At 53.9% G+C, this 25820-nt stretch overlaps 1 protein-coding gene and 1 pseudogene across 2 annotated transcripts; one reads left to right on the top strand and one right to left on the bottom strand.

Moving 5' to 3' along the window:
* Positions 1 to 493: 493 nt before the first annotated feature.
* LOC140684806 (uncharacterized protein C15orf39 homolog) lies at positions 494 to 4219 on the bottom strand. The gene has a single exon (XM_072934010.1). The coding sequence runs from the start codon at positions 3584 to 3586 to the stop codon at positions 593 to 595; it is 2994 nt and encodes a 997-aa protein (XP_072790111.1). The 5' UTR covers positions 3587 to 4219; the 3' UTR covers positions 494 to 592.
* A 16659-nt stretch (positions 4220 to 20878) lies between these two features.
* Positions 20879 to 22541, top strand: LOC100229766 (SNW domain-containing protein 1 pseudogene; annotated as a pseudogene). The gene has a single exon (XR_012057555.1). The product of XR_012057555.1 is annotated as an SNW domain-containing protein 1 pseudogene (transcript).
* The last annotated feature ends 3279 nt before the right edge of the window (positions 22542 to 25820 follow it).

Here is a 25820-nt window from a genome sequence, read left to right on the forward strand (position 1 = left end):
GAGAGGAAGGAGTGGTTAGGGAGTGCAGATCCTCACATCCCAAATATCCCCTGCTCCAGCCCCGCCCAGGGAGCAGAGCCTCCCCAGCCAGCTCCAGCTGCTCATCATCACATGAAATCCACACACACACCTCCACAAAACAACAAAACAATCCCATCAATTCCTACAAACCCATGTGGAAGAGGAGTTACCTACTTAGAAGGCTGGCCAGTATCTGAGCTTAAACCTGGAAGAAATAAAGTTGCTGTTAATGGCCTTGAGCAGCAGCAAAAGGTTATCTGGACAGAGCAGTGAAGTCACTAGCTGGATGGGACAGCCATGGGTGTCAGGTCTGACACTGCGCCCTTGGATGGGCAGAAGTGGTCTGGAACTGTCTGAAACCTCCTCAATACCCCCCGGATAAGTTTTCTCCCTTCTAGCTCAAACTTGCCCCCTCAGCAGCCCACAGAGGAAAAGCTGGGCAGAACCCTCGGTAGGACAGGGATGCTGAGGCACCTTTGGATGTTCCCCAGTAGCAGCAGCACCTGGAGGGAAAGCGCAGCTGGAACATCCCTGGGAGAGCCGCAGGGACCCATCCCCAGGAGATGCCAGGCTACCTACCGAGCTGCTGCCGGATGGAGTTGTGCCAGTGGAGGTTGAGCAGGTCAGGGTAGATTTCAGGAAGCTGCTTGATCGCCAGGAGCTTCAGCATGCGGTAGGTGCAGCTCTTCAGCTCCAGGTCCCTCAGGTGCCTCTCCTCCGAGAGGGTGGTGGGACGCAGCTCCACCTTGTGCTTCTGCAGCACTTGGTCCACTAAGCTCCCAGGCAGCGTTGGGAAGAGCTTCTCCTTCACCACGTGGATGGGGATGAAGATGGCTCCCGCCCGGACGACGTGGGGGAAAGGGCAAGCAGACATGAAGGTCTTCAGCTGGGAGAGCAGGTCAGTGAGGAGCCTGGCCACGTCATGATAAGCCAGCCAGATCTCCTTGCCGTTGCTGGGCTTCTGAGGAATGGGAGCCTTGGAGCCATTCGTGGGGCTGGGCAGGGATTTGGGCATCTCTCCCAGCTCTTCTGCCAGCTCAGCTTTCTTCAGCCACTCCTGCAGGAGCTCCGGGGAGGAGCGGGACACTGAGCCTGAAATCGTGTCACAGAGCAAGGTGTGCAGGGAGGTGAAGTACTGCCCCGGGGGGGTCTGTGAGGGGAGAACACCAACCTTCTGGACCACCAACATCTTCTCCTCCACCGAAGTGGAGGGGGCATTGGAAACCAGGATCAGGGGAGGGTTTGGGGCCAGGATGATGCTGAGCTGGGGGCCAGGCTGTGGGAACAGAGGGGTGAGGGATGGAGGGAAGGCTGAGTGAGCTGGTGTGGGGGTGCTGCTGCAGGGGCTGGGCTGGGGGTCTTTAGAGCTTCCATCCTGCTGGGTGGGCTCAGTGCTGGGTGGGAGGGAGGGCAGCAGTTTGTGTTTCTGGAACATGAAGTTGGCTGAGCTCTGGAAGCTGCTCTTGTCCCCAGAGTCCGCCTCAGGCATCCAGGGCTGTGCACCCTCTCCCGACCCCACCTTACCTTCTGCAGCCTCTTTCTCCTCCTTATCCTCTCGGTCCAGTGTCCCCTCCACAAAGCCAGGGGGTCTCTGGGTGTCCCCAGCTTCCACCAGTCTGTTCTTGAAGCTAAGGTCCAGCACCATTTCCTTAGGGGATGGATCCTCAGTGCCCACCCTGTCAGGGCTGCCCTCCTGAGACTCCAGCTCTTGGGCCTCAGCCTTTGGCTTTTTAGGGATGCTCCCATAACAACTTTCCTCTTGGCTCTGCTCTGCATCACTGCCTGACCTCAGGCTGGACACCACTGAGACATCTCTGACAGCAGCAGGCTCCTGGCTGCCACCCGTGTTTTGGGGTGAGGAGTCCTCCCACTGATGGTTCCTGCAGAACAGAATGGGGTCTGTGACTTTGGCCCTTTCCAGATACTCCTGGTAAGGTGCCAGGCTGAAGACGTTGTGGATCACAGGCACTGGTGGGGAGGATGACAAATCCTTGGTGTCCCTCAGCTCTTCCAGCCCTTTGACGGGGGTCACGGACAGAGAAGGGCGGATGAGCTCCTTGGCTGCATCCTTGACCTTGCAGGCATTTCCTTCCCCTGGTCCCCCATGGGGGGTGTCCTGAGGGTCCGGGCTGCTGTTTCTCCTCCCTTGGTACAGGTGCTCCTCCTCCCTTTGCCTGGGTTTCTCCCAGCTCCCTCCTCTCTCGGGAAATGTCTCAGCCAGCCCACCGGAGCCCCCAGAAAGCCTCTCTGGGGTGCAGACAGGCTGGAAAGCGCTGCTGTGCCTCGGTGCTGCTCGCCACTGCGGACTGTCTGCCCCGTGCTGCTCACAGCCCGGCTCCGTGCCGGGAAAGGAGGCGTGGAACGTGGATGCATCGCCCAGGCTGACGGCAAACCCTGGGTACCCGGTGTTCCTGGGCAGCTCGGCATCCCTGCCTGGCTCAGCATCCCTCAGCGCCACCCCCAGCCTGGCACCCACTGTCCTTGGCACATGGGGCTCCAAGGGGCTGGGAAAATAACTGCTGGGATCTTGGGGCTTGGGGTAGGTGCTGGGAAAGGGCTCCCTGCTTGCCACATAGCCACAGCTGGGTAGGGCACTGGGCTCCCCCGCAGTGGGAGCTGGGCGGTGGTAGAGGGGGCCAGCCCTGTGGGGTGAGAGCAGGTATGGGTGGGGTGGGTAGCACATTGCTGACCTCTCCTGCATCACTGGGCTGCTGTCAGGCAGCTGGAGCTTGGGCCAGGGGACCTCTGGCATCTTCTTCTGACTCTGGGCAGAAGGATAACTTGCTTCCAGGAACGGGGTGCTGGGGGGTGGCCCGTGCTTATCAAAGGTGACACAGTAGTGGGGTAAGGCAGTGGGGGAGCTCAGCTGCTCCCTGGAAGGTAGGGCCAGCCTGGAGGGGGGCAGCAGGAGGCTGTGGTTGGCGCAGGGATCGCTCCTGTGGGGTTTGCTGGGGTGCAGAGGGTGGGTGGCAGGGGGCAGGGCCCAGTTTACCTTCCCTGGTTGCTGCTGCAGGCTCTCTGCTTGTTTCCTGAGTAGCAGAGCCATCCTGGGAGCCAAGAAGGAGGCGGGGGCACCGTACACTGGCTTGGGGACTGCTAGAGGAACTGCCTTCTTCACCACCACCGGCTTCTTCACTGCCAAGGGGCACCTGGGACTGTCCAGCTTCTTTCTGGCCATCAGCTTCTCCTGCCTTATCAGGCTGTCCTTGCTCTTCTGGCTGTCCAGGGGGTGCAGCCTGGTGTCAAGGCTCTCTGGTGGGCACAGCAGGAAGTTCTGCAGTGGCCCCTCAGCTGGCACGGGCTGGCTCAGGGCACCGGGGCCGTAGTGCAGGTAGGCGGCCGTGGGGCTCCAGCCAGCTGGGGGCTGCTCGGGGCCCTTGGGGCTCTGCAGTGGGCAGGCAAAGTAGGAGCCCGTGTAGCTGAAATGACTTTCAGAGCCAGGGTGGGGCACCGGGCTGCATGTGCCTGGGATTTGCCAGGGCAGGAAGCCGGTGGCAGGCTCCAGACGAGGCAGCTTCTTGAGAATCACAGGGTCTGCAGGCTGTGAGTACCGTTTTGAGGCCATTTATAGGTTGGTGTCGGTGTCCCCACAGGAGAGCTGAGTTGGCCTTCCTGGAAAAGAGAGAGAGTAAGTGTCCTGGTTTGAAGAGCAAAACCAGTGAGAAGCTCTAAGCCAGAAATACAATTTACTAGGAAAAAGGGAACGAAGAACTAAATATATAGAATAGCACAAAAGAAGAACAACTGGCAGAGTTTGAGATACAACCTGACACTTGCTGGCTAGGGCAGTGGTAGCAGATATGGTTCTGTCCAAGCAGTGGTCCTGTAGACTGACGTAGTTTCCCTCTGGAGGTCCAGTGAAGAGAATATCTCAGCTGTTCCTCTTGGAAGAGGGGATCTGCTTGCTGTCTGCACAACCCCGCTTATATCCTTGATGGCATCGTTTGGCTCCTCCCTCTGGGCGGAGCATCTCACAATAGAATGCTGTGACCTTATCAGTCATGTGGCTAAAAGAATGGGTCCTCCTGGAGGGACATCATTTGGCTCTTTCCCTCTGGGTGTGGCATCTCACAATAGAATGCTGTGATCTTATCAGTCATGTGGCTAAAAGAATGGGTCCTCCTGGAGGGACTTATCTCTGAGTCACGAGATAAGGGAAGAAAAAGGAATTGCAGCTCCAGGTAGTAATGGAATAAACCCCAATATTATAACTTAGGACACCTTTAAACAACCTGGTGTTTGGTATTGCACAGTTTAAAACAGATAAAAGCCAAGCAAAGCTTAGAAGCCGCAGCTGACGTGCTGTGGGCACTGCCCAAGCGGATCATCCCGTAAGGATGGAGAGCAGGGAGAATCTGGCAGAGGAGTGAGTGCCACTTCAGGAGTGTGGGCAGAAAGGAGGGGCAAGAAACCGACAGGAGAGCGGCTGTTACCAGAGCGCCCTGTCCCTGTGGCACTGTCCTGCCATGCCATCAGACTTTCTCTGCCACCGGCAACAGACACGTTTGTGCTACACGCAAGCCCGCCCGCGTCGTGGCACTGGAGCCATCGCTGTGCTCCGCGCTCCATATCGCCGGTAATGTACTCGGCACACCCCTGCCTGCGGCTGCAGCCCAAACACCACTCGGCAAACCCACCAACGGCGCGAGCAGAGCCCAGAAGTGAAGTGGCACCCAGTGCCGAAGCGCTGGTGGGAGGTTGCTGGTGCCCAGGACCACGGGACATGGTACCCTGCCACATACACAGCCAGGGCTCCAGAAGTCCAAGGGACGCTTTTCATTATTAAGCTCACAACATCCTAATGGAGGGAAACCAAGCTATCACACTCTTGCTGACCCATGAGAGAACGCTTCTGCCACACTGCCGGTATAGGTCACCATCTCTGCCTATGATCTGGTCAGCTTCTGGAGGCAGATAAAGCCGATTGCCATTGCGGATGGGGATCTTAAAGGTGCAGAAAAGATATCTGTGCCCATGCCCCCACTGCCATCGCGTGGCTCACAGCCTACTGGTGGGATGATTGGTTCTGACACCTGACACCTGAGACATATGTTTCCCTAAATGACAGGTCCTCTCTGAACTGTGCCAGCCAGCCACCAAACACACACTATGGTCTCTGGCAGTAGCAAGGATGTTAGTGTTTCTTACTGCCAATGAGATGACACCTTCAGATATTAAACAGACAGTGAAGCTGCTTTGTCCCCCAGTTCAATGGATGATGTTCGAGTCCACCTGGCAGCGATATGCAGAGGATCAAGGGCAGCGCAATTTAGAGGTACGGCAGCAAGATCCACCCTTTGGGGCTGGGGTTTCTCAGCTTATGGGACTGCCCCTGTTGACAATCTTCAGTTACAGGCACGCCTACATCCTTGAATATTAGTACAGGCAAAACACTTAGGGATACAAGCCCTGCTGAAGGTTGCAGACATGTCAGCACCAATCCAGAGGTATTCCATGATCAAACAGGGCCCCAGGGAACCATACGCGCAATTCATAGAAAGGACACGAAATGCTGTCACAATCTGCTAGTACAAGCAGGGGTTGTGATGGTTTGTTTTACCAATCTCAGAGTGCAAAAGACACATAGCAAGGGATTTCAGTATTAATCAAAACAAATGCACCTTTTATTGAGTGCCCACAGCAAATGTGATAGAAGGATTAGAAAGGAGATAAAGGATAGAGAGAGAGAGAGAGAAAGAGGTGGGAGGGGGTAAGAGCTACCAACAGAGACACAAAATCCTCATTTCCAGCCAGCCAATAGGTCTGTCTTGTCACATCAGGGAGAATCTCAAACTCTTTGGTAAACTCAGGGGTCTTTTATAGTCTTCTGCCAGGGCGGGGGAACAGGAAGGTATGTGGAGGGAACAGGTACAGGACAGTGGAGAATAAGTCCATTGAGAACACGTACAGACAGTCCAGTTCCGAACAGGACAAACCAGTCCCAGCAGTGAGCAGGACCCATTGTTTCAGGACTGGTTCCCATGGGAAAGCAGTCTTGGTCCAGTGAGCACATTTGCAGGTAACACTTGGCAGACATCCCGCTTCAGTCAGGCCAGTGCCCCTGTGTTAGAATTGTAAGGGTCTCAGTCCTTAGCGGGGGCTTCAATCTGCATTCTTGATGGTGCTCATGAGGCAGATGAGGGATCTTTGGACCGTCTCTTACAGATGCCATGGAAAAGCAAGTAATGAATAATGATGCAAGAAATCAATTAATTGAAAATTGGCATGGGATAGTGCAAATGAGGACTGCAAAAGGGCTATAGATTTATTACCAAAAGAAAATCCATCCTTAAATATATAATTAATGCACGTGCTAAAATTGTGGCTGAATCAGATAGTATTGCTTTGTCAGCTGATTCTGTCTTGGTTTGAAAGACAAGTGTCTGCTAATGAAGGCAGGAGCCTCCCTTGAAATGGAAAATGTAAACCCCTCCCTCCAGTTGTTACAGTTTAGAATTTAATGGGCCCTCAGGCAAAGATATGAGAATAGAAATAACAGTTCTTCACTGTTATTTATAAATTTTAAAAATCCCTATGATTTAATAGGAAAATTAAAGTAAAATGCAGTAGCACAAAAAAAAAAAAAAACACTGACATAGTCAGAATTTGACTTGACACCCTGGGGTCAGGGTGTTGTTTGCAGTCCGACTAAGTGGTGGCTGCAGTCTTCCTCAAGTGACAGGTGTGGCTCTGTTGAAGCAGTGATCCTTTAGAAGGGTGTAGTTTTCCTCTAAAGATCAAGTGGTGAAGTAGACGGGTCTGGTCTTCCTCTGGGAATCCAGTGGAAAAGGCTGCCTGTAGTGTTGAAAAGTCTCAGATTGTATCCAGGTAGGAATGCTTGGCTCCTTCCCCTGGGTGGAGCATCTCACAATGGGATGATGTAATTTTATCAGTTATGCAATGACACTCAATGGCCCATTAACAGAAGATATCTCCCCGGAGGGAGGGCGGGTCATGGAAGAGATAAAGAACACTGCCCCGCCTGGTTTTAACAGATGGTAATAGAATACCATAGAATGCTTTTGGTGACATCTTGCATTGCAATCTAAGACAAGGCCTCTGCTGCCCATGGCTTTCTCTACTGCCAGCAGCTCTTTCCACTGCCTGCAGCTTCTTACAGCCCACCCAGCTGCCTGGCAGCAACCTCTGTTCCTCCATCACCCTGCAATACCACGGCAGCTTGTTATCCTCACACAGGCACCAAATGTCGCTGGGGCGTCGGAGACAGGAATGCAACAAGCACACACCGTGCTCCTCCAGCAACAGCCAAACGTTTCTTTTCTGAAAGGTCGTTTTATAGGGGCTTCAAATCTGCCGCTCATACAAACGAGATTGACTGAAAATTTTAACTCCAGCTGACTGGCCAATGGTAGGAGGACATCCATGATTCCAAGTGATTGAGTGAGGTCCCCTGTTTGAACATAACTCCAATCTATCATTAGTACACTTGGGGACTTGTTTACTTCTACCTTCTGATGAGCTGGGCTGGTCGAGTAAGTGTCTGTTTAGCCCAATTATCTCCGTAGCTTTAGACCAGCAGTAGCTGTCACACCCCTGTACCCAGGGAGGAGAAACAGCAGCCCGGCCCCTCAGGACACCCCCCCATGGGGGACCAAGGGAAGGAAATGCCTGCAAAATTAAGGATCCAGCCAAGGAGCTCATCCACCCTTCTCTGTCCGTGACCCTCGCCAAAGGCCTGGAAGTGCTGAGGGACACCAAGGCTTTGTCATCCTCCCCACCAATGCCTGTGATCCACAACGTCTTCAGCCTGGCACCCTGCCAGGAGTATCTGGAGAGGGCCAAGGTCACAGACCCCATTCTGTACTGCAGGAAGCATCTGTGGGAGGACTCCTCACCCCAAAACACGGGTGGCAGCCAGGAGCCTGCTGCTGTCAGAGACGTCTCAGTGGTGTCCAGCCTGAGGTCAGGCAGTGATACAGAGCAGAGCCAAGAGGAAAGTTGTTATGGGAGCATCCCTAAAAAGCCAAAGGCTGAGGCCCAAGAGCTGGAGTCTCAGGAGGGCAGCCCTGACAGGGTGGGCACTGAGGAGCCACTCCCTAAGGAAATGGTGCTGGACCTTAGCTTCAAGAACAGACTGGTGGAAGCTGGGGACACCCAGAGACCCCCTGGCTTTGTGGAGGGGACACTGGACCGAGAGGATAAGGAGGAGAAAGAGGCTGCAGAAGGTAAGGTGGGGTCGGGAGAGGGTGCACAGCCCTGGGTGCCTGAGGCGGACTCTGGGGACAAGAGCAGCTTCCAGAGCTCAGCCAACTTCATGTTCCAGAAACACAAACTGCTGCCCTCCCTCCCACCCAGCACTGAGCCCACCCAGCACTGAGCCCACCCAGCAGGATGGCAGCTCAAAAGCCCCCCAGCCCAGCCCCTGCAGCAGCACCCCCACACCAGCTCAACCAGACTTCTCTCCATCCCGCAACCCCCTGTTCCCACAGCCTGGCCCCCAGCTCAACATCATCCTGGCCCCAAACCCTCCCCAGATGCTGGTTTCCAATGCCCCCTCCACTTCGGCGGAGGATAAGGTTTTGGTGGTCCAGAAGTTGGTGTTCTCCCCTCACAGACCCCCTCGGGGCAGTACTTCACCTCCCTGAACACCTTGCTCTGTTACACGATTTCAGGCTCAGTGTCCCGCTCCTCCCCGGAGCTGCTGCAGGAGTGGCTGAAGAAAGCTGAGCTGGCAGAAGAGCTGGGAGAGATGCCCAAATCCCTGCCCAGCCCCACGAATGGCTCCAAGGCTCCCATTCCTCAGAAGCCCAGAACTTGCAAGGAGATCTGGCTGGCTTTCCATGACGTGGCCAGGCTCCTCACCTGCATCCGGCCCCTCCAGGATGCTGATACCTTGCTAGGGACTCTCTGGGGATGCTGCTCAGGTGGAGGACAGCTCAGTGGTGCTCCAGGGACACACAGATGGATGCTGCTGGAGGGTTATCCAGGCCCACACATGGCCATGAGCCCCTCACAGCAGCTGGAGCTGCTTTTCTTTGAGTGGATCATCTTCCAGTGCATGCCCTGCCTTCATCCATGCTTGCCCTGGTGAGCAGAGTGGGAATGGCTGGAGTTCCAGAGGAGCTGGAGCAAGAGGAGCGTGGAAATGGCTACAGCACCGTCCCCAGCCTTGGAAAAAGGGACTGCAGGGATGACATTCCACCTCCTCCTCTCTGAATGCCCCCTCCTGCTTTATCCACACCATTCCCAATAACCATCCCCTTCCTCTGGCATTTTCACCTTTATAGTGCCGCAAAGACCTGGCACAGCAGCAAGGGCAAGGGAATGATGACTTCCATAGTCTCAAACTAAGTTTTTTGTTATCATAAATGAAGACATTTTACAAATGTTCTGCATTTACCTTTATAAGGAGCTGCTGCCTTCAGGTCATGTGTTTTGGGTTCTTTTTTTCCTTAAGTATTGTAATTTATATGTGTCTTTTTATTTAAACTAAAAAGCTGCAAGAAAGATTTAAAGACTCTTAAAGAAAAACAAACCAAATCGCTTTGCATCCCAGATCGTGTCCCAAAGGAAAACATGGGAGATGCACGTTTAGGGACCACCTTGGTGCCAGACCTTGGAAGGAGGGATCCTTTCATCCCAAAGGGTTACGGGCATGCCAGGAGGGATGTTGGCATCCCAGGACTAAGGGACAGCCCCTCGCCCTGGGGGCTGCAGCAGGGTACACAGCAGAGGCCTTAAAAACTCATTGCTCAGGTGTTCTTCACGCTGCTGCAGGACATGGAGGAACAAAACAAGGGTTACTCAAGTTTCATTTCACTACAGGGGATATTTATTTTAAACTAAGAAGATGGGGTGGGGGGGATGGGTAGAAATGACCCTACCCAGACTGTACTTATTTTAGCCAAAAGGTGTGTGTCCTACTGGGGGTTTTCTGGGGGTGCCTTCCTGTTTTATTGAGGGCATGGGGTGGCTGTGGATGGGATGGGTAAGGGGTATGCTGCTTTTCTCCTCACTGCCCCCCACCACTCCGTGCCTGTGCACAGCCATTCAGAAAGCAATGTTTGTAAATAATGTTGGTTTTGTACATATATATGGTTCCAGGAAAAAAAAAAAGTTCCTTCCCTTTATTTAATTTCTTTGTAAGAATATGAAGAGTTGCCTCACCTGGTTTAAAAGAGTTTGGCTTGTTTCCAGACATGCCCTGCTTCTGTTTCTGTGTCCCAGTGTGGGCATAACGGGATCTCCCAGGGGTTGGAAGGTCCCCAAATCCTGATGCACTTGCCCTCTTCTGCCTGCAACAAGCCAGGAGTGCTGTGCCCAGCCCCTCTGTCCAATCACTGCAGGCTGGATCCAGTGTCCAGGATGCCACCACAGGAGCACATCCCAGGCTCCACAAACTCCCCAGGTGACAGCCTGGGAAGAGGGTGCTGGTGGGTGTCTGAGCATCAGAAACTGGGCAGGAGAGTCTGGGGTGCTCAGGGATGCAGCCTGGGCTGAGCCAGTGGGGGCCCCTGAGTCCCTCCCCATCGTGAGCCCCCATCAGACACAGAATCTGCCTGATCCCAAAGGCCAAGTGCTGCAATCCACCTCTGTCACCCCAGGTAGGGGAGCCCAGCAGGTGAGCACTGCCATAACCGTGCAAGCAGGGAGTTTTGGGGAGCAGCAGCAGGGTTTGGGGATCATCCTGCCCAGAGGGACAGGCCCAGCCCCTCCTGCTGCTGCTGCTGAGTGCTGCATGAGGAGCAGAGGGAAGCTGAGACCCCTCCAGCTGCACCTGGGAGAGTGCAGAGGAGTTTGTGTGTTAATTGGGGACAGCTGGAATGGAGCCACATCCTCCCCCTGGGAATGCAGATAAAAGGCAGGGTCTGGCTGGGCCTTGGTGCTCTCTTCTGCAGGGGTGCTGCCAGGTGAGGGGTGCTGGTGGTCCTGGCCCTCCTTGGGGAGGTTTCTGTGGGCCAGGTGTGTGTTTGGGGCAGGGAATGAGGTCATGTCTGAGCCCAGGGCTGGTTCCATCCCTGTGCTGCCCTGGGAGCTTCCCAGGAGGTGCTGAGGCTTGGCACAGGCTTTCCTGGGCTGGGAGGCTGCTGGGGAGCAGGAGGGGGTTTAATGAGGAGCTCTGGGGATGGGAAGCTTGGGAAGGGGCCAGGCCCTGGGATGTGGGAGCTGCAGAGCCACACCCTAAATCTGCTGCTGTCCCTCTCCACAGCTGAGCTCTCGCCGTGGCCCTGCCAGGATGGGCCGAGGGGTTGGAGCACCGAGCCCCCCGGACGCTGCTGCTGCCCTGCGGGCAGGAACGATGCTCCGTGCTGAGAGGGAAGGGGCTGCGGGCACAGCCCCGTGTCCTGCTGCCCGCGGGGCTGTCCCTGCCCGCAGGCTGTGGTGCAGAGCCTTCCTGCTGCTGGCCGTGTGCGTGTGTGCCACTGCTGTCCCCTACGGCCTGGGCGCTCTGGCTGCTGTCACCAGGGGTTCCCCGGGCTCCTCGGCCTCCCAGCGAGGGAGCCCCAGCACGGCAGAGCTGGTGGTGGCCTCTGCTCTGCCCAGGCAAGGGACACCCAGCTCGGCCGGGCTGAGCCATGGCACGGTGGAGGTGCCCCCTGCCCTGACACCAGAGGGGCTCTGGGGCACTGCTGGCACTGCCCTGCCTGGGGCAGCTGCTCCCTCGGTGGGTGATCTGCTGGCCCAGGTTCCAGGAAATGGCTCTGGACTCCTGGGTGCTGTCCTGGCATCACTTCCTACCACTGCCACAGCTCCTGGTGCCCACAGTCAGCAGGGGCTGCCTTCTTCCCTGCCCTCGGTGGCATCTGGGGCTCCTGCTGTCACCTCGGGGACACAGAGTGAGTGGCCTTCTCCCCCTGCACTGCCAATGTTCCCTGGAGCCTCCGCAGCACAGCCCAGGGCTCCCAGCCCTGCAGGTCCCACCGTGCCTGGGATGAGCGCCACAGCCATCGGTGCCATCCCAGAGCTTGGACAGACGGCTGTGATGGAAGGATCCAGGCACAGCAAGCCCGGGACAGCATCCGTGGGCCCCGTTCCCACTGCAGCAGGACCTGCAGGGCCCAGCCCTGCCAGCCCAGGCTCTGTGCCTCCCCCCTGCTCCCCACAGCCAGCTCTGCAGCGTGGCTCTGAGCCTGGGCACCGCCCTGCCACCCGCAGCAGCGTGACATCTGCATCCTGCCCGCCGACTTCTCCTGGTGCTGGGCGTGTGGCCAGCTCCCTGCTCAGCTCCCAGACCCTGTCTGTGCCCACAGGAGTCACCCTCGATGCCCACGTCGTGTCCAGTGGCCCCAGCACTTCCCAGCGCTCCTCCGCAGCCAGGGAGCCTCTCCCTGCAGGCACCAGAGCGGCCTCTGGCCCGGCTGAGCTGCTGAGCGAGGGCAGAGCTGGCTCCCCAGGGATGGAACCCCCTGCACCCCACCCCTCCAGCCTCCCCCTGCCCGCAGCGCCTGTGCACGTGCTGCCCCTGCAATTCCGGCTGCTGGGCATCGCTTTCGCCCCGGCTCTGGGAAGCAGGAATTCCCAGAGCTACCGGCAGCTGGAGGCAGATGTGAGACTGATGGTGGGTGCTGCAGGTGGCTGGGACACATTTGGCACTTTGGGCTGCGGGGTGGTGCCAGGCCCTGCTGGGGGAGTCGCCTGTGTGCTGCAGCAGCCCTTGGTTGGTTGTTGCCCACCTGGGCATGGTGGAGGTGGGTGAACCCCTGGCACTGCTCCGCTGGAGCTTGGTCTGAGGTGGGACTGGGCTCCCCTCACCCCTGGCAGCCCCCAGGCCCATGGCACATGGTATTACTGCCAGGATGCTGTGGCTGCTCTGGGTGTCCCAGCTCATCCCCAGGCATTCCCAGCGGGCTGGCACTCCCTGGGGTGCCAGGGTGCCCTCCCCAGGCTGACTGAGCTGACTTCCCCATGTTTATTGTCCCCTCTTTGTACATGTCCCCTGCATATGGGGGAGCTTGGGAAACCTTCCCAATTAATTACCAGCTGCTTCTCCCTTCCAGCTCAACCAGATGCTGTCCAGCTACCAGAGCTTCCTGCAGGCAAATGTCCTCGAGTTCCTGTGAGTGTGCGGCTGCTGTGGGGCTGGGTTCTGAGTCAGCAGTGGCCTGAGGGAGCCACCCTGGCCCTAAGGGAGTCCTGTGTGGAAGAGCAGCTGGTTACACGTAACTTTGACAGAGATTCTGTTCTCTTGGGAAAGGTGCATGCCAGAGGAATGGCTGCAGCCATAACCAGCACGTGTGAAAGAATGTTTTTCCTTTGCTCCCAGAAGGCTGGGAGGTGGATGTTGGAGTGAATGGCTGATAAGGGCAGGAACCTCTGCTCTAACCAATGCTTGTTGGTGTAGGCTGTTTTGGCTTTCCTCCTGGGTGTTCCTGAGACTTTCTTCAACCTTTCCCATAGCAGATATATATAAATCCTGGAGTGTGTGTAATAAGGATGGATCCTGCTGGAAGCAGCAGTGCTCTCTGTTTTTGTCCAAGCTGCTGCAGGTTTGGCTTGGAGGGAAGGGTCAGCCCAGGAAACTGCTCCAGACAGGTCATTGTGAGGGGCTACACTCCCTCACTGGTGTCATCATGCCAAGGGATCCCTGTCTGAGTTCCTGGATAAAAGTACCTGGAGAAAAAAGAGGCAGCAGGTGTGCTGCCCACTGTCTCCTCTCTCTGCCAGGAATGGCTCAGTGGTGGTGCGAGGGGAGGTTCTGTTCCGGGGGGATGCTCCTGCTCCCACCAGCTCCCACCTCATCCGGACAGTCGTCACAGAGGCCAGCAAGGGAAGGAGCATCTTCAGCTGGCAGCTGGAGCCCCAGTCTGTCCAGTCCGGTGGTGAGTCCTGAAGCTCTTCCCACAGCAGGGCTGCTGCCAAGCACCCTCCTCGTGCCTCTCTCAAAGCCAAAACCCGCTCAGTTTGGGTTCCAGGCTTTTCCTTCCCTTGACATCCCTTCTCCTGGCCTGTGTAAAACCGGTGTGAGGGTGTCAAGGGTGGTGGAGTGCACATCTGGAGCAGCTGGACCTGTGTGGGCCAGAGCTTCTGCTCGGCTCTCTGGCCTCCCCTCTCTGCCCCGGCTCTCCTGTGCTGGGAAATGCCACATCCCAACCCCTTCCCACATCCAAAGGGATTCCTCCTCGCTCAGTGCCCTGCTGCTTCCTGCCCTTGGTGTGCAGCCACGGATGAGCCCAAGGCTGAGCAGTATCTCCCAAGGGCGCTGGAGGAACAGGTATGAGCAGGACTCTTCCAAACTCCCTTAGGCTTCAGCCTGGAAAACCTGGAGCCCGAGAAGCTGTCCATCTCCCTCACTGGCTCCCAGCTTGGGGTGAGCGGGATGGATCCTCTGGACAGGCTGGTGAGAGAGGTATGCCAGGCCTTGGGGGCTCCTCCAAAGGGTGCTGCTGGGAGAATGGGCACAGGCTGCCTGGGGGTGGAGTAACCTGTGCTAAACAGGGAAGGTGTGAGCTGTTCTCTTCTCCCTGCCCAGGTGACTGCAGCTGCCAGTGCCCTCTACCACGTCAGGAACTTCACCATCTCCCAGCTCAGGTATGGGATGCAGCCACTCCTCTGCCAACCTCTTCATTTCCCTGCCTTCACTCTCTCCTGTGCCCTCTGCAGCTAATGAGCTGTGCTGCAAGGATGGAGAGGATGGGAGAAGCTGGGAGGGGATGTGCAGCTGGAGCAAACTGTAACTGAGCACCTTGTGTGGGCTCTCAGGGGAAAAGCACCAGGAAAGGTGCTGGAGCTGGGTCCCAACCCTCCTGCCTTGCTCAGAGCTCTTCTCTCCCCTCAGAGACCTGGGTGGGAACACGGAGATCACTGGAGACCTCTACCTAGACACAGTTGTCCACGCTGACGTTACGGAGGTTCTGGAAGCCCTGACTGCGCTCTCGGGCCTCTCCCTGGACCTGAGCTCCCTCTCGGTGGAGGGTAAGGACAGTTCCCGGGTGTGCTGTGGGCAGGGTGGCTGCCAAATCTGCCCAGCCAGCACTTGTTCCTTGCTCCTTCAGGGTCCAAGCTCGCTCTGCACGTGTACCCTCTCTCCTTGGTCGTCACCAACAGACACTTCAGCCAGGAGCTCCGGGATCCGCTCTCTGCCGAGCACCACAATCTCTCCAGGGACCTTGGCGATGCGGTAGGAATGGGGCTGCTGAGAAGAGGGGATGAAGGTGCCCCCAGCAGGGTGAGAGGAAGAGGCACGGGGGGAAGAGGGGCTGCTTTGGGGTGTCCAAACAGCTGAGCTGAGTACAGCCTTTCTTCCAGGTGGCGAGAGCCCTGAGGGATTACCCCACCTTCCTGACCGCGATCATCAAAGGATTCCTGTGAGTGGGGCAGCGGTTCTTTCTGCTGGGCCAGGGAGGTCTCCCTTCAGACATCAGCCAGCAGCTCACGGCTGACAGTGGCAGGTTTTGGCTCCAGAAGGGTTTGCAGAGGAAGCTCAGGTCAAGCATTCAGCCATTGGATCAGTGGTGATGTGCTGGACCTCCAGGGATGTCCCTTCCGTCCCAGGGCTCCCTGAGTGCAGAGATCTCTTCCTATTGAGCAAAACCCCCTGGGAGGAGGCTGGGAGTGCCCACCCCATGCCACTGTGGGGTCATGGTGGGACTGGCAGCTGCTGGAGCTCCTCCTAACCCTGTCTGCAGGCCTGGCTCCTTGATCTGCCATGGGAACGTGATCTTCCGTCACCCCGCTCCCACCAGTGTGGAGGTTCTGGAGACACTTGTGCGCTCGGTTGGGCCAAACCAGGCTCTGGCTGGCTCTGACATCCAGGTGGATCCACACTCTCTGTCTGTGGGAGGTAAGGTCCCCTCTGGGCCGTGGTTCTGTGAGCTCCACAGGCCCCAGGCCTCCACTGTGAGCAGAGCAGATCCACAGCTGAGCCCGTCCTGATCCCTGCTGTGCAGAGAGGCTCTGGTGTCTTGGCTGGTGTGGGGAGCAGAAAGGAAAATGTCAGCAGCAGCTGTGCCCTTGCCCTCTGCATAGCCTGGGGCAGGGGGGCTGGAGACCTTCTGCTGCAGGACTGGTGTAGGGTGGGAGGAAAAGGCATGGAGGGTGTGGAGCGGGTGTTCTGCAATCCCCTGTGTTTGTCCTGGAGCAGAGGGGGTGGCTGGCACCCTGTGGGGCAGAGCTGGCTGCCCCAGGCTCTAAAAGCTGTGCTCTGCTCCAGAGGACACCCTGGACCCTCCCAGGCCCCAGCCGGGCTTCCCAGCCTACGGAGTGGCCATCATGGTCATCGGTGGCCTCTGCATCATCGCTGCGCCCGTCGTGCTCGTGGTAAGGGCGAGTTCTGTCTGCTGGGCTGCACTAGCAGCTGGGCCCTTGTGTGGGGTGGGCTGAGGGGCTCTGTGGGGCCAGGTAGGGCTGCAGCCCCTGTGCTCTCCTCCCCAGTGCCTGGGGACCAAGTGGCTGGGCTGGCAGGATGGAAGAGCCCTTTGGGACAGGCGAGACCCTGAAGTGGGGATGCAGACATTGGAAATGGATAACCAGGGCTTCTGGACAGAGGTGAGAGGCCTTTGCAGCCCTTGGCTTTTCTTCTGTGCCTGGGAGCTGCTGTTTCTGCAGCTCACAGGTTCTTCTGTTACCTGCTGATGATGATCTCTGGGGCTGGAGAAACCTGTGGGGAGCTGGAGGGAAGGGACCCTCATTCCTGCCTTCCCTGGAGCTGTTTAAAGTGACTTCTTCCCTCTGCCCTGCAGGACCCTGAGGATGGTCACTTTGAGTGGCAGAGCACTTCTGCCTGAGGAGAGAAGCAGCAGCAGCTGGGGGCGCTGGGAGAGGGGCTGTAGGTGGGAAGGAGATGCTGAGAAGCTCTCCCTGATCTTGTGGCTGCAGCTGCCAGGTGCTCCCTGGGCAGAATGCAGACTCAGGTGTCTAAAGTGATAATTTTGTATCTTAAATAAACTGTTTGTAGACCGTGAATCCCAGTTGTGAAGGATGTGTGTTTGCTGAGGGCGTGGTGTTGAGCCTCCCTCCCTCCTGGGCTCCCAGTACAACCACAGCCCTGTGCTGCTGCTCTAACTGGTGCCTGTGAGCTGGGCTTGGTCCTCTCCAGCTCTGGGCTAACAGCCCTAGTGCTAGGGAGTTAAAAAAGCAAGAATGTGCAGGCCAGCCCCACAGTCACTTTTCAGTTTCACAGTGCTTCTCCTTCCAGCAGCCTGGGTTTTATTTCAGATCCTGCTCTGGAGTGTTTGTTCCAGCCCTGCTCCTGCCCCACAGGGCTCCATCTCAGCTCCAGCCCTACAGCTCTGCCTGCAGCTCCTGCTGTGCCTGCCGAGTGCCCCAGAGCCTTTATTTCAGATCTTTATTTCTGTGCTGCCTTGGCTCTGCCTCTGCAGTCCCTATGCTGCCTCAGTGCCAGGAGCTCTCTTTTGCCTCTTCCCAACCACAATTTTTACTTCGTCTCCAGGCCTGGTGTCTCTTTTAGGCAAGCCAAGGGCTTTTACTTCAGCTCTACCAGCAGGATTTCCTCTCCAGGTCAGCATCATGTCCCTACAAACTTTATAAACACCTCAATGAGATCCCAGATCGCTTTGGAGTGCTGCTGTGTGTGTAAAACCAGAGAAGTGTGGGGTTTGTGGCAGCAGGTCACCTTTAAATCCCACCTCTCCCTCTCACCGGGGGATCAGTTGAGTAGCTGATCACTCCTGAACCTAAAGCATGGCTTTATGGGGAAGCAAATCAAAGAGAAGAGGTGTTACATGAGGTTCTTGGTTGGAGACTGGGACAACATGAACTCTCAGAGATCCATATGACAACAGTGATGGTTTATTATGCAAGATTTTTAAGTAGGGGGTTTGAGACTCCCATGGCTTTAAACAGCTGAGTGGTTGGGATCTCTCTCCACCCTGCTCTCTGGCCAGTGGTGCATCTGCACCCAGGCTTGAACAGGCTTGGCTGAGGGTCCCCTGTAGAGGTTGGAGTCTAACCTATCCAGGGACCTGTTTATCTGTTTCTGGAACAAACCAGGCCAGCTGAATTGGATTTGTGTTACCTTGTCCAGTTACAGACTAGCTGTACTGTGACAATTCCTCCTTTCCTTCTTATTACAATTGCAAAGTGTTCTCTGTTATCCTACCTGCAAGGGCCCTTTGCAGCCAGGGTGACAGAAGGCAGCAGGGCTCTAATTTGAAGGAGGCCTTTTACCTAATTTGACAAGCGTAGAACCCCTCAGCCAGAGATGTGTCTCATGGACCCCTGGAGTTGTAGCACTCACTTCCAGGAGCTCTAAGGCAAGATCACAATCCTTCAGGCGAACAGGCCACAGGTTAACTACTTAGAGTTACAACTTATCACTTAAAAATGAAACCACTTAACCCTTAGGGCCATTAGAGAATACCCAACTTCTAGAAAAACAATTTGTAAACACAAAACCAATTTGTAAACAGAAAAACATTTTGTAAACAAATAGAGTCCTGAAATGAGCCATAGCTTCAATCGTCCCAGATGTCCGTGAGGGAGGTGAACAAGTTGTCTCCATCGCTGTTCTGCACATGGCTCCACCACGTCTCTTGAGGAGCTATTGGAGAAAGCTGCTTGTGGCCCCAGGCAGGAGAGATGTGGATATTCTCAGTTCACTCAGAGAGAAAAAGAGAAAGATTTCTGCCAGGCTAAGCCTGGGAAACTTTCCAGGAGGAATGTAAAAAAACTATTATCTTGCTTTCCGTTCATATTGTTTATTGATATGTTGTGCCACACTGATCTAAGTCCAGTGTACCAATTGTGTGAAAGGTTTTCACTTTGAGACCAATGATATTTCACCTTAGCAATCCTGGTTATAAAAGAGGAACGCTACTTGTTAATAAAGTTCGTTCTTTGCCTTCTGAAGACGGAGTCTCTTCATTCCTGTCCCTGCCTCAACAGCACCAGAGGGACACATGTGGCAGGTACCCAATGCGTTCCTGTGTCTGTTGAAACACACGCATGTCCCCGCCCTTACAGGTGATGAGTTCCCACGTGCCTCCCCGCTATTGGTGAGAAGGTCTCGCACCATTACCTTGGGTTTGATCATTGCCAGATTGTAGTGATAGAAAGTGATTTAAAATGACTGGGTTCTGCGACTTTTCTAATACTCTCAAATGATTTAGTGTATAGATAGCTTTAGCTACTCCGCCCTGTGGGGATTCACCACACATTCCTTCCTTTTGCTTTTCAAGTTTCCATTCTCAAGTGCCATGTGCTCTTTTCACTATGGCTTGTCCTGTGCTGGTTTGGGAATACCAGTGTGGTGTGACACACTCCAGAGCTGTAGGAAGTGTCTTGTTTTCTGTGAAGTGCAAACAGGACCATTGTCTGTTTTGATGGACAGGGGAAGGGGATACCTAAAGCAGCAGAGGCTGAACGCCAATGTGTGATGGCATCCTGACCCCTTTCGCCTGTGTGTGCTGTAGCCCATATTGCTGATGAAAAAGTCTTAATGGGTAAATGTACATCTTTTAGACATCCAAATTCAGGGATGTGTGTGATATCACTTTGCCAGACTTGCAAAGCATGTAGTCCGCGAGGGTTCATGCCCATCTGCAGTGGTGCAGTGTGGCCTTGGCAGTCAGTGCAGGTGCTAACAATGTTATGAGCCTCTGTGTCTGACAGCTGGGATTGTCCTTGTAAGGCCAGAACACCTTGGTGGAAGAAATCAGGTGATGCCTTTGCTTGTGCTGGCATGTCTGGCTGTGGTGCTGTCCAAGCAGAGCCAGCTAGCCGGTCTGCTCGAGCACTGCGCTCTGTGATGAAAGATGGTAAATTTGTTGTGACTTCTGATGTGTAGCATGTAATAGGGCAAGTTCTGGCCAGGATGGTATGGCACAGGGTTTTTAGGGAGTCAGATAGTTTTGCACTGTCGATTTCCTCTAGTAGTGCTGGATCTAATCTCTGTGTGATATCAGCACCATAGGCAGAGTCAGTCATGGCATTTAGAGGAATGTGGGGAAAACTTTGGAAAGCCATAGCTACAGCACGCCGTTCTAACTGCAGTGATCCATTTTCATGACCCTCCAACATTTGCCACTCGCCTTCCTCTTTCCATGTCACAAGGGCTTTTCCTATTTTCCCAGAGCCGTCAGTAAACACTGTAGCACCTTTTAAGGGTGTTCAGCTATTCAGAGGTTTTAGAGGAATTGCGGGTTTTTTCCACTTAACTTCAGCAATCTATGGCTTGGTACATGGTAAGTGATTTGTCCAGAAAAACTTTGCCAGGCACTTTGCAAAGCTGTGAATCAGCAAAACACCATTCAAACTTACAATATAGAAAAGTAGTATTTAACTGTTTTAGACTGCAATGCAAGGTGTCACCAAAAGCATGTATTCTGTCACTATCTGTTAAAACCAGGCGGGGCAGTGTTCCTTATCTCTTCCATGACCCATCCTCATTCTGGGGAGATATCTTCTGTTAATGGGCCATTGAGTGTCACTGCATGACTGATAAGATTACATCATCCCATTGTGAGATGCTCTGCCCAGGGGGTGGAGCCAAGCATTCCTACCTGGATATAATCAGAGACTTTGAACACTACAGGCAGCCTTTTCCACTGCATTCCCAGAGGAAGACCAGACCCTTCTCCTTCCCCACTCGACCTTCTAAGGAGCCCTCCACCCTTCTGCAGGATCCCTGCTTACACAGAACCACAGCTGTCACTGCAGGAGGGCTGAGCCACCATTTCATGGGCCTGGTGCCAGCACCCTGACCCACAGGCTGTCAGGTTGTATTTGGACTTTGTCTGTTTGAGCAGTAAATTTTTTTACTAATTTTTTATTAATTTTACTACTGAACTAATTATTTCTAAACTTTAAAGAACTGCTGCAGATAAAATTCAAGGTTCTAAAACTTAGTTAAGAACTTAAAAATAATTGCTGCAAATAATCTTGAGAGGAGAGCCACGGGCTGGGCGCAGGAGCCGAGTGGACGGCGTACACAGTCAGAATGGCCCTCAGCAGCTTTTTGCCAGCTCCAACCCAGCTGTCCCCAGATCAGCTGGAACTAGAAGAAAGAGCAAGAGCTCAGAGATCCAGGCAGAGTGCTCTGGCCTCCTCACAAAGGGAACCTCCCCCATATGGTGACCGGAAAGGATGGATACCACAGGTGCTAGAGGATTTTGGAGATGGGGGTGCCTTCCCAGAAATTCACGTGGCCCAATATCCATTGGATATGGGCCAAAAGAAGAAAATTTCCAATGCTTTGGCTCTTCAGGTGGATGCAGAAGGAAAACCAAAATATGATGCAATTGCTCGACAAGGACAGTCAAAAGACAAGGTTATTTACACAAAGTACACAGATCTTGTGCCAAAAGAAGTCATGAATGTGGGTGATCCTGAACTGCAAAGACCAGATGACAAGGCAATTAGAGAGGTAACAAAGAAGACAAGAGCAGCCTTGGAGAAATTAGTCTCCCAAAAAGTTGCAGCAGCCATGCCAGTTCGAGCTGCTGACGAGCCAGCTCTGGCGCAGTACATTCGGTACACACCATCTCAGCAAGGAGCTGCATTCAACTCTGGAGCAAGGCAGAGAGTTATTCGGGTAGTGGAAATGCAGAAGGACCCTATGGAGCCTCCAAGATTCAAAATCAACAAGAAGATTCCACGAGGACCACCATCTCCTCCAGCACCTGTAATGCACTCTCCGAGTAGAAAGATGACTGTGAGAGAGCAGCAAGAGTGGAAAATTCCTCCATGCATTTCAAACTGGAAGAATGCAAAGGGTTACACCGTTCCCTTGGAGAAGCGTCTGGCTGCAGATGGCAGAGGATTGCAGGCTGTTCATATTAATGAAAACTTTGCCAAACTTGCTGAGGCGCTCTATATTGCTGACAGAAAGGCTCGTGAGGCAGTAGAGATGCGTGCCCAGTTGGAGAGGAAAATGGCTCAGAAAGAAAAGGAGAAACACGAGGAAAAGCTCCGAGAAATGGCTCAGAAAGCCAGGGAGAGAAGAGCAGGGATCAAAATACGTGTTGAAAAAGAGGATGGAGCAGCTAGAGAAAGGGATGAAATCAGACGTGACCGGCGCAAAGAAAGACAACATGACAGAAATCTTTCCCGGGCAGCTCCTGATAAAAGGTCAAAGCTGCAAAGGAATGAGAACAGAGATATCAGTGAAGTTATTGCCCTGGGGGTACCCAACCACAGGCCATCCAATGAAATCCAATATGACCAGAGGCTGTTCAACCAGAGCAAGGGTATGGACAGTGGCTTTGCTGGTGGAGACGATGAAATTTATAATGTTTATGACCAGCCATGGAGAAGTGGCAAGGATATGGCCCAGAACATCTACAGGCCAAGTAAAAATATGGATAAGGACCTGTATGGTGATGATCTAGAGGCTCAAATAACGATCAGCAGGTTTGCTCCTGACAAAGAGTTTTCTAACTCAGATCGTAACACCGGAGGAAGGGGCAGAGATGGACCAGTTCAATTTGAGGAGGATCCATTTGGTTTGGACAAGTTTCTGGAAGAAGCCAAGCAACACAGTGGTTCTAAACAGCCATCAGGCAGCAGCGGCCCTAAGGAACATGAGCATCAGAGCAAAAAGAGGAGGAAGGACTGAATTTGCTCCTTGAGAGGTAGCGAAATGGACTGCAAAAGGATTGGACTTCATGCAGAAGGATTTCTAATATTGGCTGTACAGGAGGATGGCATTTGTAACACAGCAGTTCACAACTCCAGTATGCATACACTAATTCTTCTGCATAGGACAGCTCCCCAAGCAGAGGGAAGACACTGAGACAACCTGGAAACATTTCATAAGGGAATTAATTATTCTTTAGCAATTTCCCTGACTTTGCTGATTCCCCATTGCCCAGCACCTAAGGGTAAGAATGTAGCCCCCTTCCTATAGCTTTAGTTTCTGTAGGTAGCTAAAGCTTGATCTGTTAAAGCTTTCCTGCTGTATAAAATGATCCTCTTATGCTGTAACACATGCTGGGGTGATAATGATTCAGTGTTTTAGTGTGGCTATACAGTTTATTTGAAGAAGGGAAGGGAAACACCCGGGTTTTCTCTTAAAAACGAGCTGTAGAAGCAGCTCCCTGGTCAGAGAGAGACAAGCTAGATAAGTTTTCCCAGAATCGGCCTGGGAAACTTTAGGGGAGCCAGAGAGAAAGAATTCTAAATAATTCTTATCTTAACTTGCTGCACCTGATGTTGTGAACATGTGGAATGTGTTATGGAGATTTGTTTACCAAAGGGTGGTTTCTTAATTAGCCAATGGTGATGGTGTTTTAATTAAAGGACCAGTTAGGTCTACCTGTAACGAAGTAGGGTATAAATACCATGGATTTCTTAATAAAGATTATTAGCCTTTTGTGAATATCTTGAGAGTCCATGTCACTTATTACCTGGTCCTGGTTCGCTGTGCCAACATCATTCCACCACTCAAAAACCCAAAATATAGGAACTGCAGCAGCCAAGCTGCAGCAGGGAGGGGTGGGGGGAGGTCCTCCACACCAGGGCAGGGTGAGGAGAGGCCAGCCATGCCTCCTCATATCTACAACAGGTCTCTTAGATGGACAGCAGTTAAATGTAGATCAGCTGGCTCCAAGAGATAGGCAGGCACCACCCAGAAAATTGGGGGCTGAGTTGTCCTGTGCCACCACTGCCCCAACTAGGTAAGGGAAAACTCTGTGGCACTATGCTGCGACTGTGAACCACGCCTGCTGTACCATGCCACATCCATTGGGATTAAATTCTTAACGCAGAGAATGACTGGGCAGCGGTGGCAGTGGAGGACATACAGACCCGTTGTGGCGCTGCCCTGCGCCTCTGCAGCTCTGTTCCGCACCTCAAAACACTTGCAGTTGAAAAAGAGGAGGGAAAAGACAATAAAAACCAAACCCTCAGAACTGCACAACATAAGGGGGAAAATACCAAAAGACAAACGTAGAAAACGCTAGAAAGGCACAAAGCATCCATGGCTTTCCTCTTCTGTTTTGAAGTCCGTGAGTCCTGTGGGGGACTGCCGACCGAGGGGCCCATCACGTGGAGTTGCCAGGGCTGGAAAGAAGCTTTGCTGCAAAAATACTGTTCAGCCACTTGTTTACGTGTTCTGCACAGGGCTGTTGCGCTCAATGTCCATGCCATCTGGGGCTTGGGGTATTTATGGAGGACAAGACCTGCTCAAACAGCCACCACACCACCACCCATTGCCCCCCTGCACTCACCACGGTTCCCCAAAGAGCGGAAACCTGCCGAGCCTGCACTGCCTGTCCGTGCCATCTGGGGGAGGGAACTTAATCGTGCCAGAGGTAATTTTTCAAGTGCATGCAACTAAGTTCTATTTCTGGGCTCCTGGTTGTTTGTTTTTTTCTCCATGCAGTTCGACTCTCACTGTCCCTACCAACACGTCCGGCTCTGGGATGGAAGAGAAAAAGTCTGACATATGGCTGCGTGCTCCTGAGCGTCTGCATGCAGGGACACACACACACACACAGAGGTGCTGTCCCGCTGCCGGGGTGTAGGCTTGAGCTCTGCTAAATACCTTTGCCAAACTGGGGACTGTGGAGGCCTGTGAGCCTCCCAGGGAAAGGGTGGTAGCAATACCCTGGGGAAACACACAGTAGTCTCCGGGCATTCCTCACAGCTCAGGCTTCCCCCATGGTGCTGCTCTGCAGCACTATGTTAATTTGTCCTAGTGCACTCTTCCCCCTTGCCCCTTGGCCTTCCATACCCATTTTACCCTATTATGTTGAAGTTCTTATAAATTCTCCACTCCTTGTAATCCTATTGGTGTCTGTAACCCCACCTAGCCACCCTGGCATTCCCTAGTGGTCCCTTCCCAGTGTACCACCCCTAACCTTTGGATCCCTGATGCTCTTCTCTGCCCTCTCTTTCCCTGTATTTATACCCTAGACCCTCTTTTGTCTTTGTCTTTGGTCCCTGGAACCCTTCAGCGTCGCCTGAAATAAAGCACATAGGAACTCTATGCCTGGACCCACCCGTGTCCTCACTGCTGAGCTGCCCCATGCGTCTGTGTATGTGTGTGTGTGTGTGTGTCTGTGTCTGTGTGTCTGTGTGTGTGTGTGTGTGTGTGTGACTGTGTGCGTATGTATACGTGTGTCTCTGTGTCTGTGTGTGTCTGTGTGTCTGTGTGTGTGTATGTGTGTCTCTGTGTGTGTGTCTGTGTGTGTGTCTGTGTGTGTGTGTGTGTGTGTGTCTCTGTGTGTGTGTCTGTCTGTGTGTGTGTGTGTGTCTGTGTGCGTGTCTCTGTGTGTGTGTCTGTGTGTGTGTGTCTGTGTGTGTGTCTGTGCGTGCGTGTCTGTCTGTCTGTGTGTGTGTCCTGGTGCTCTCGTGGCTCCCACTCATTGGCGCAAGACGCTCTCAGAGAATGTTGCGTCCACCACCACTACGGACTGCAATAGGAAACCATCCCCTGGACCACACAGCACAGTAACAAAGGTATCAGCATATACCTATTGTACTTTATTTCTCGTTTTTCCAACATATTTTTCCTCGTTTTACTCCTAGTTTGCCTTTCTTTCTGTGATGCATATATTTCCACATGGCTGCTGCTCCCGCGTACCATTTCCACATCACGGTTCTATTCTGTAGCCTGTCTCCAACACCTCAACAGATGCAATGTATTTTCCAGTTCCTGACCCTTCATTCACCACGGTTCTTGAGAATGTTGTCCCCATGACTTGCTGGACCCTTCTCCCCTCAGCAGCTTTTAGGCTGCCTCATCTTCTGTGACTCTCTTTGATAAGGAGCGGAGCCGCGTGTGCTCCGTGGTTCAGGACCGCGTAGGGTTCGGTGACTGGGTTTGCATTTGCGTTCTCACAGGTGTCGATTTCTCCTCTCTCTTGGGGTTCCTGAGGTCAGGGTGACCCCGAGAGAGATCCTAAAGAGTCTTTGCTTCCTTAGCCCAAAGGCAGCTG

The sequence above is a fragment of the Taeniopygia guttata genome, chromosome 10 (genome assembly GCF_048771995.1).
Source record: "Taeniopygia guttata chromosome 10, bTaeGut7.mat, whole genome shotgun sequence".
NCBI classification, from domain to species: domain Eukaryota; kingdom Metazoa; phylum Chordata; class Aves; order Passeriformes; family Estrildidae; genus Taeniopygia; species Taeniopygia guttata.

Bases quoted from the DNA above. Each gene is read 5' to 3' on its own strand.
- LOC140684806 (XM_072934010.1), bottom strand. From the start codon at position 3,586: ATGGCCTCAAAACGGTACTCACAGCCTGCAGACCCTGTGATTCTCAAG.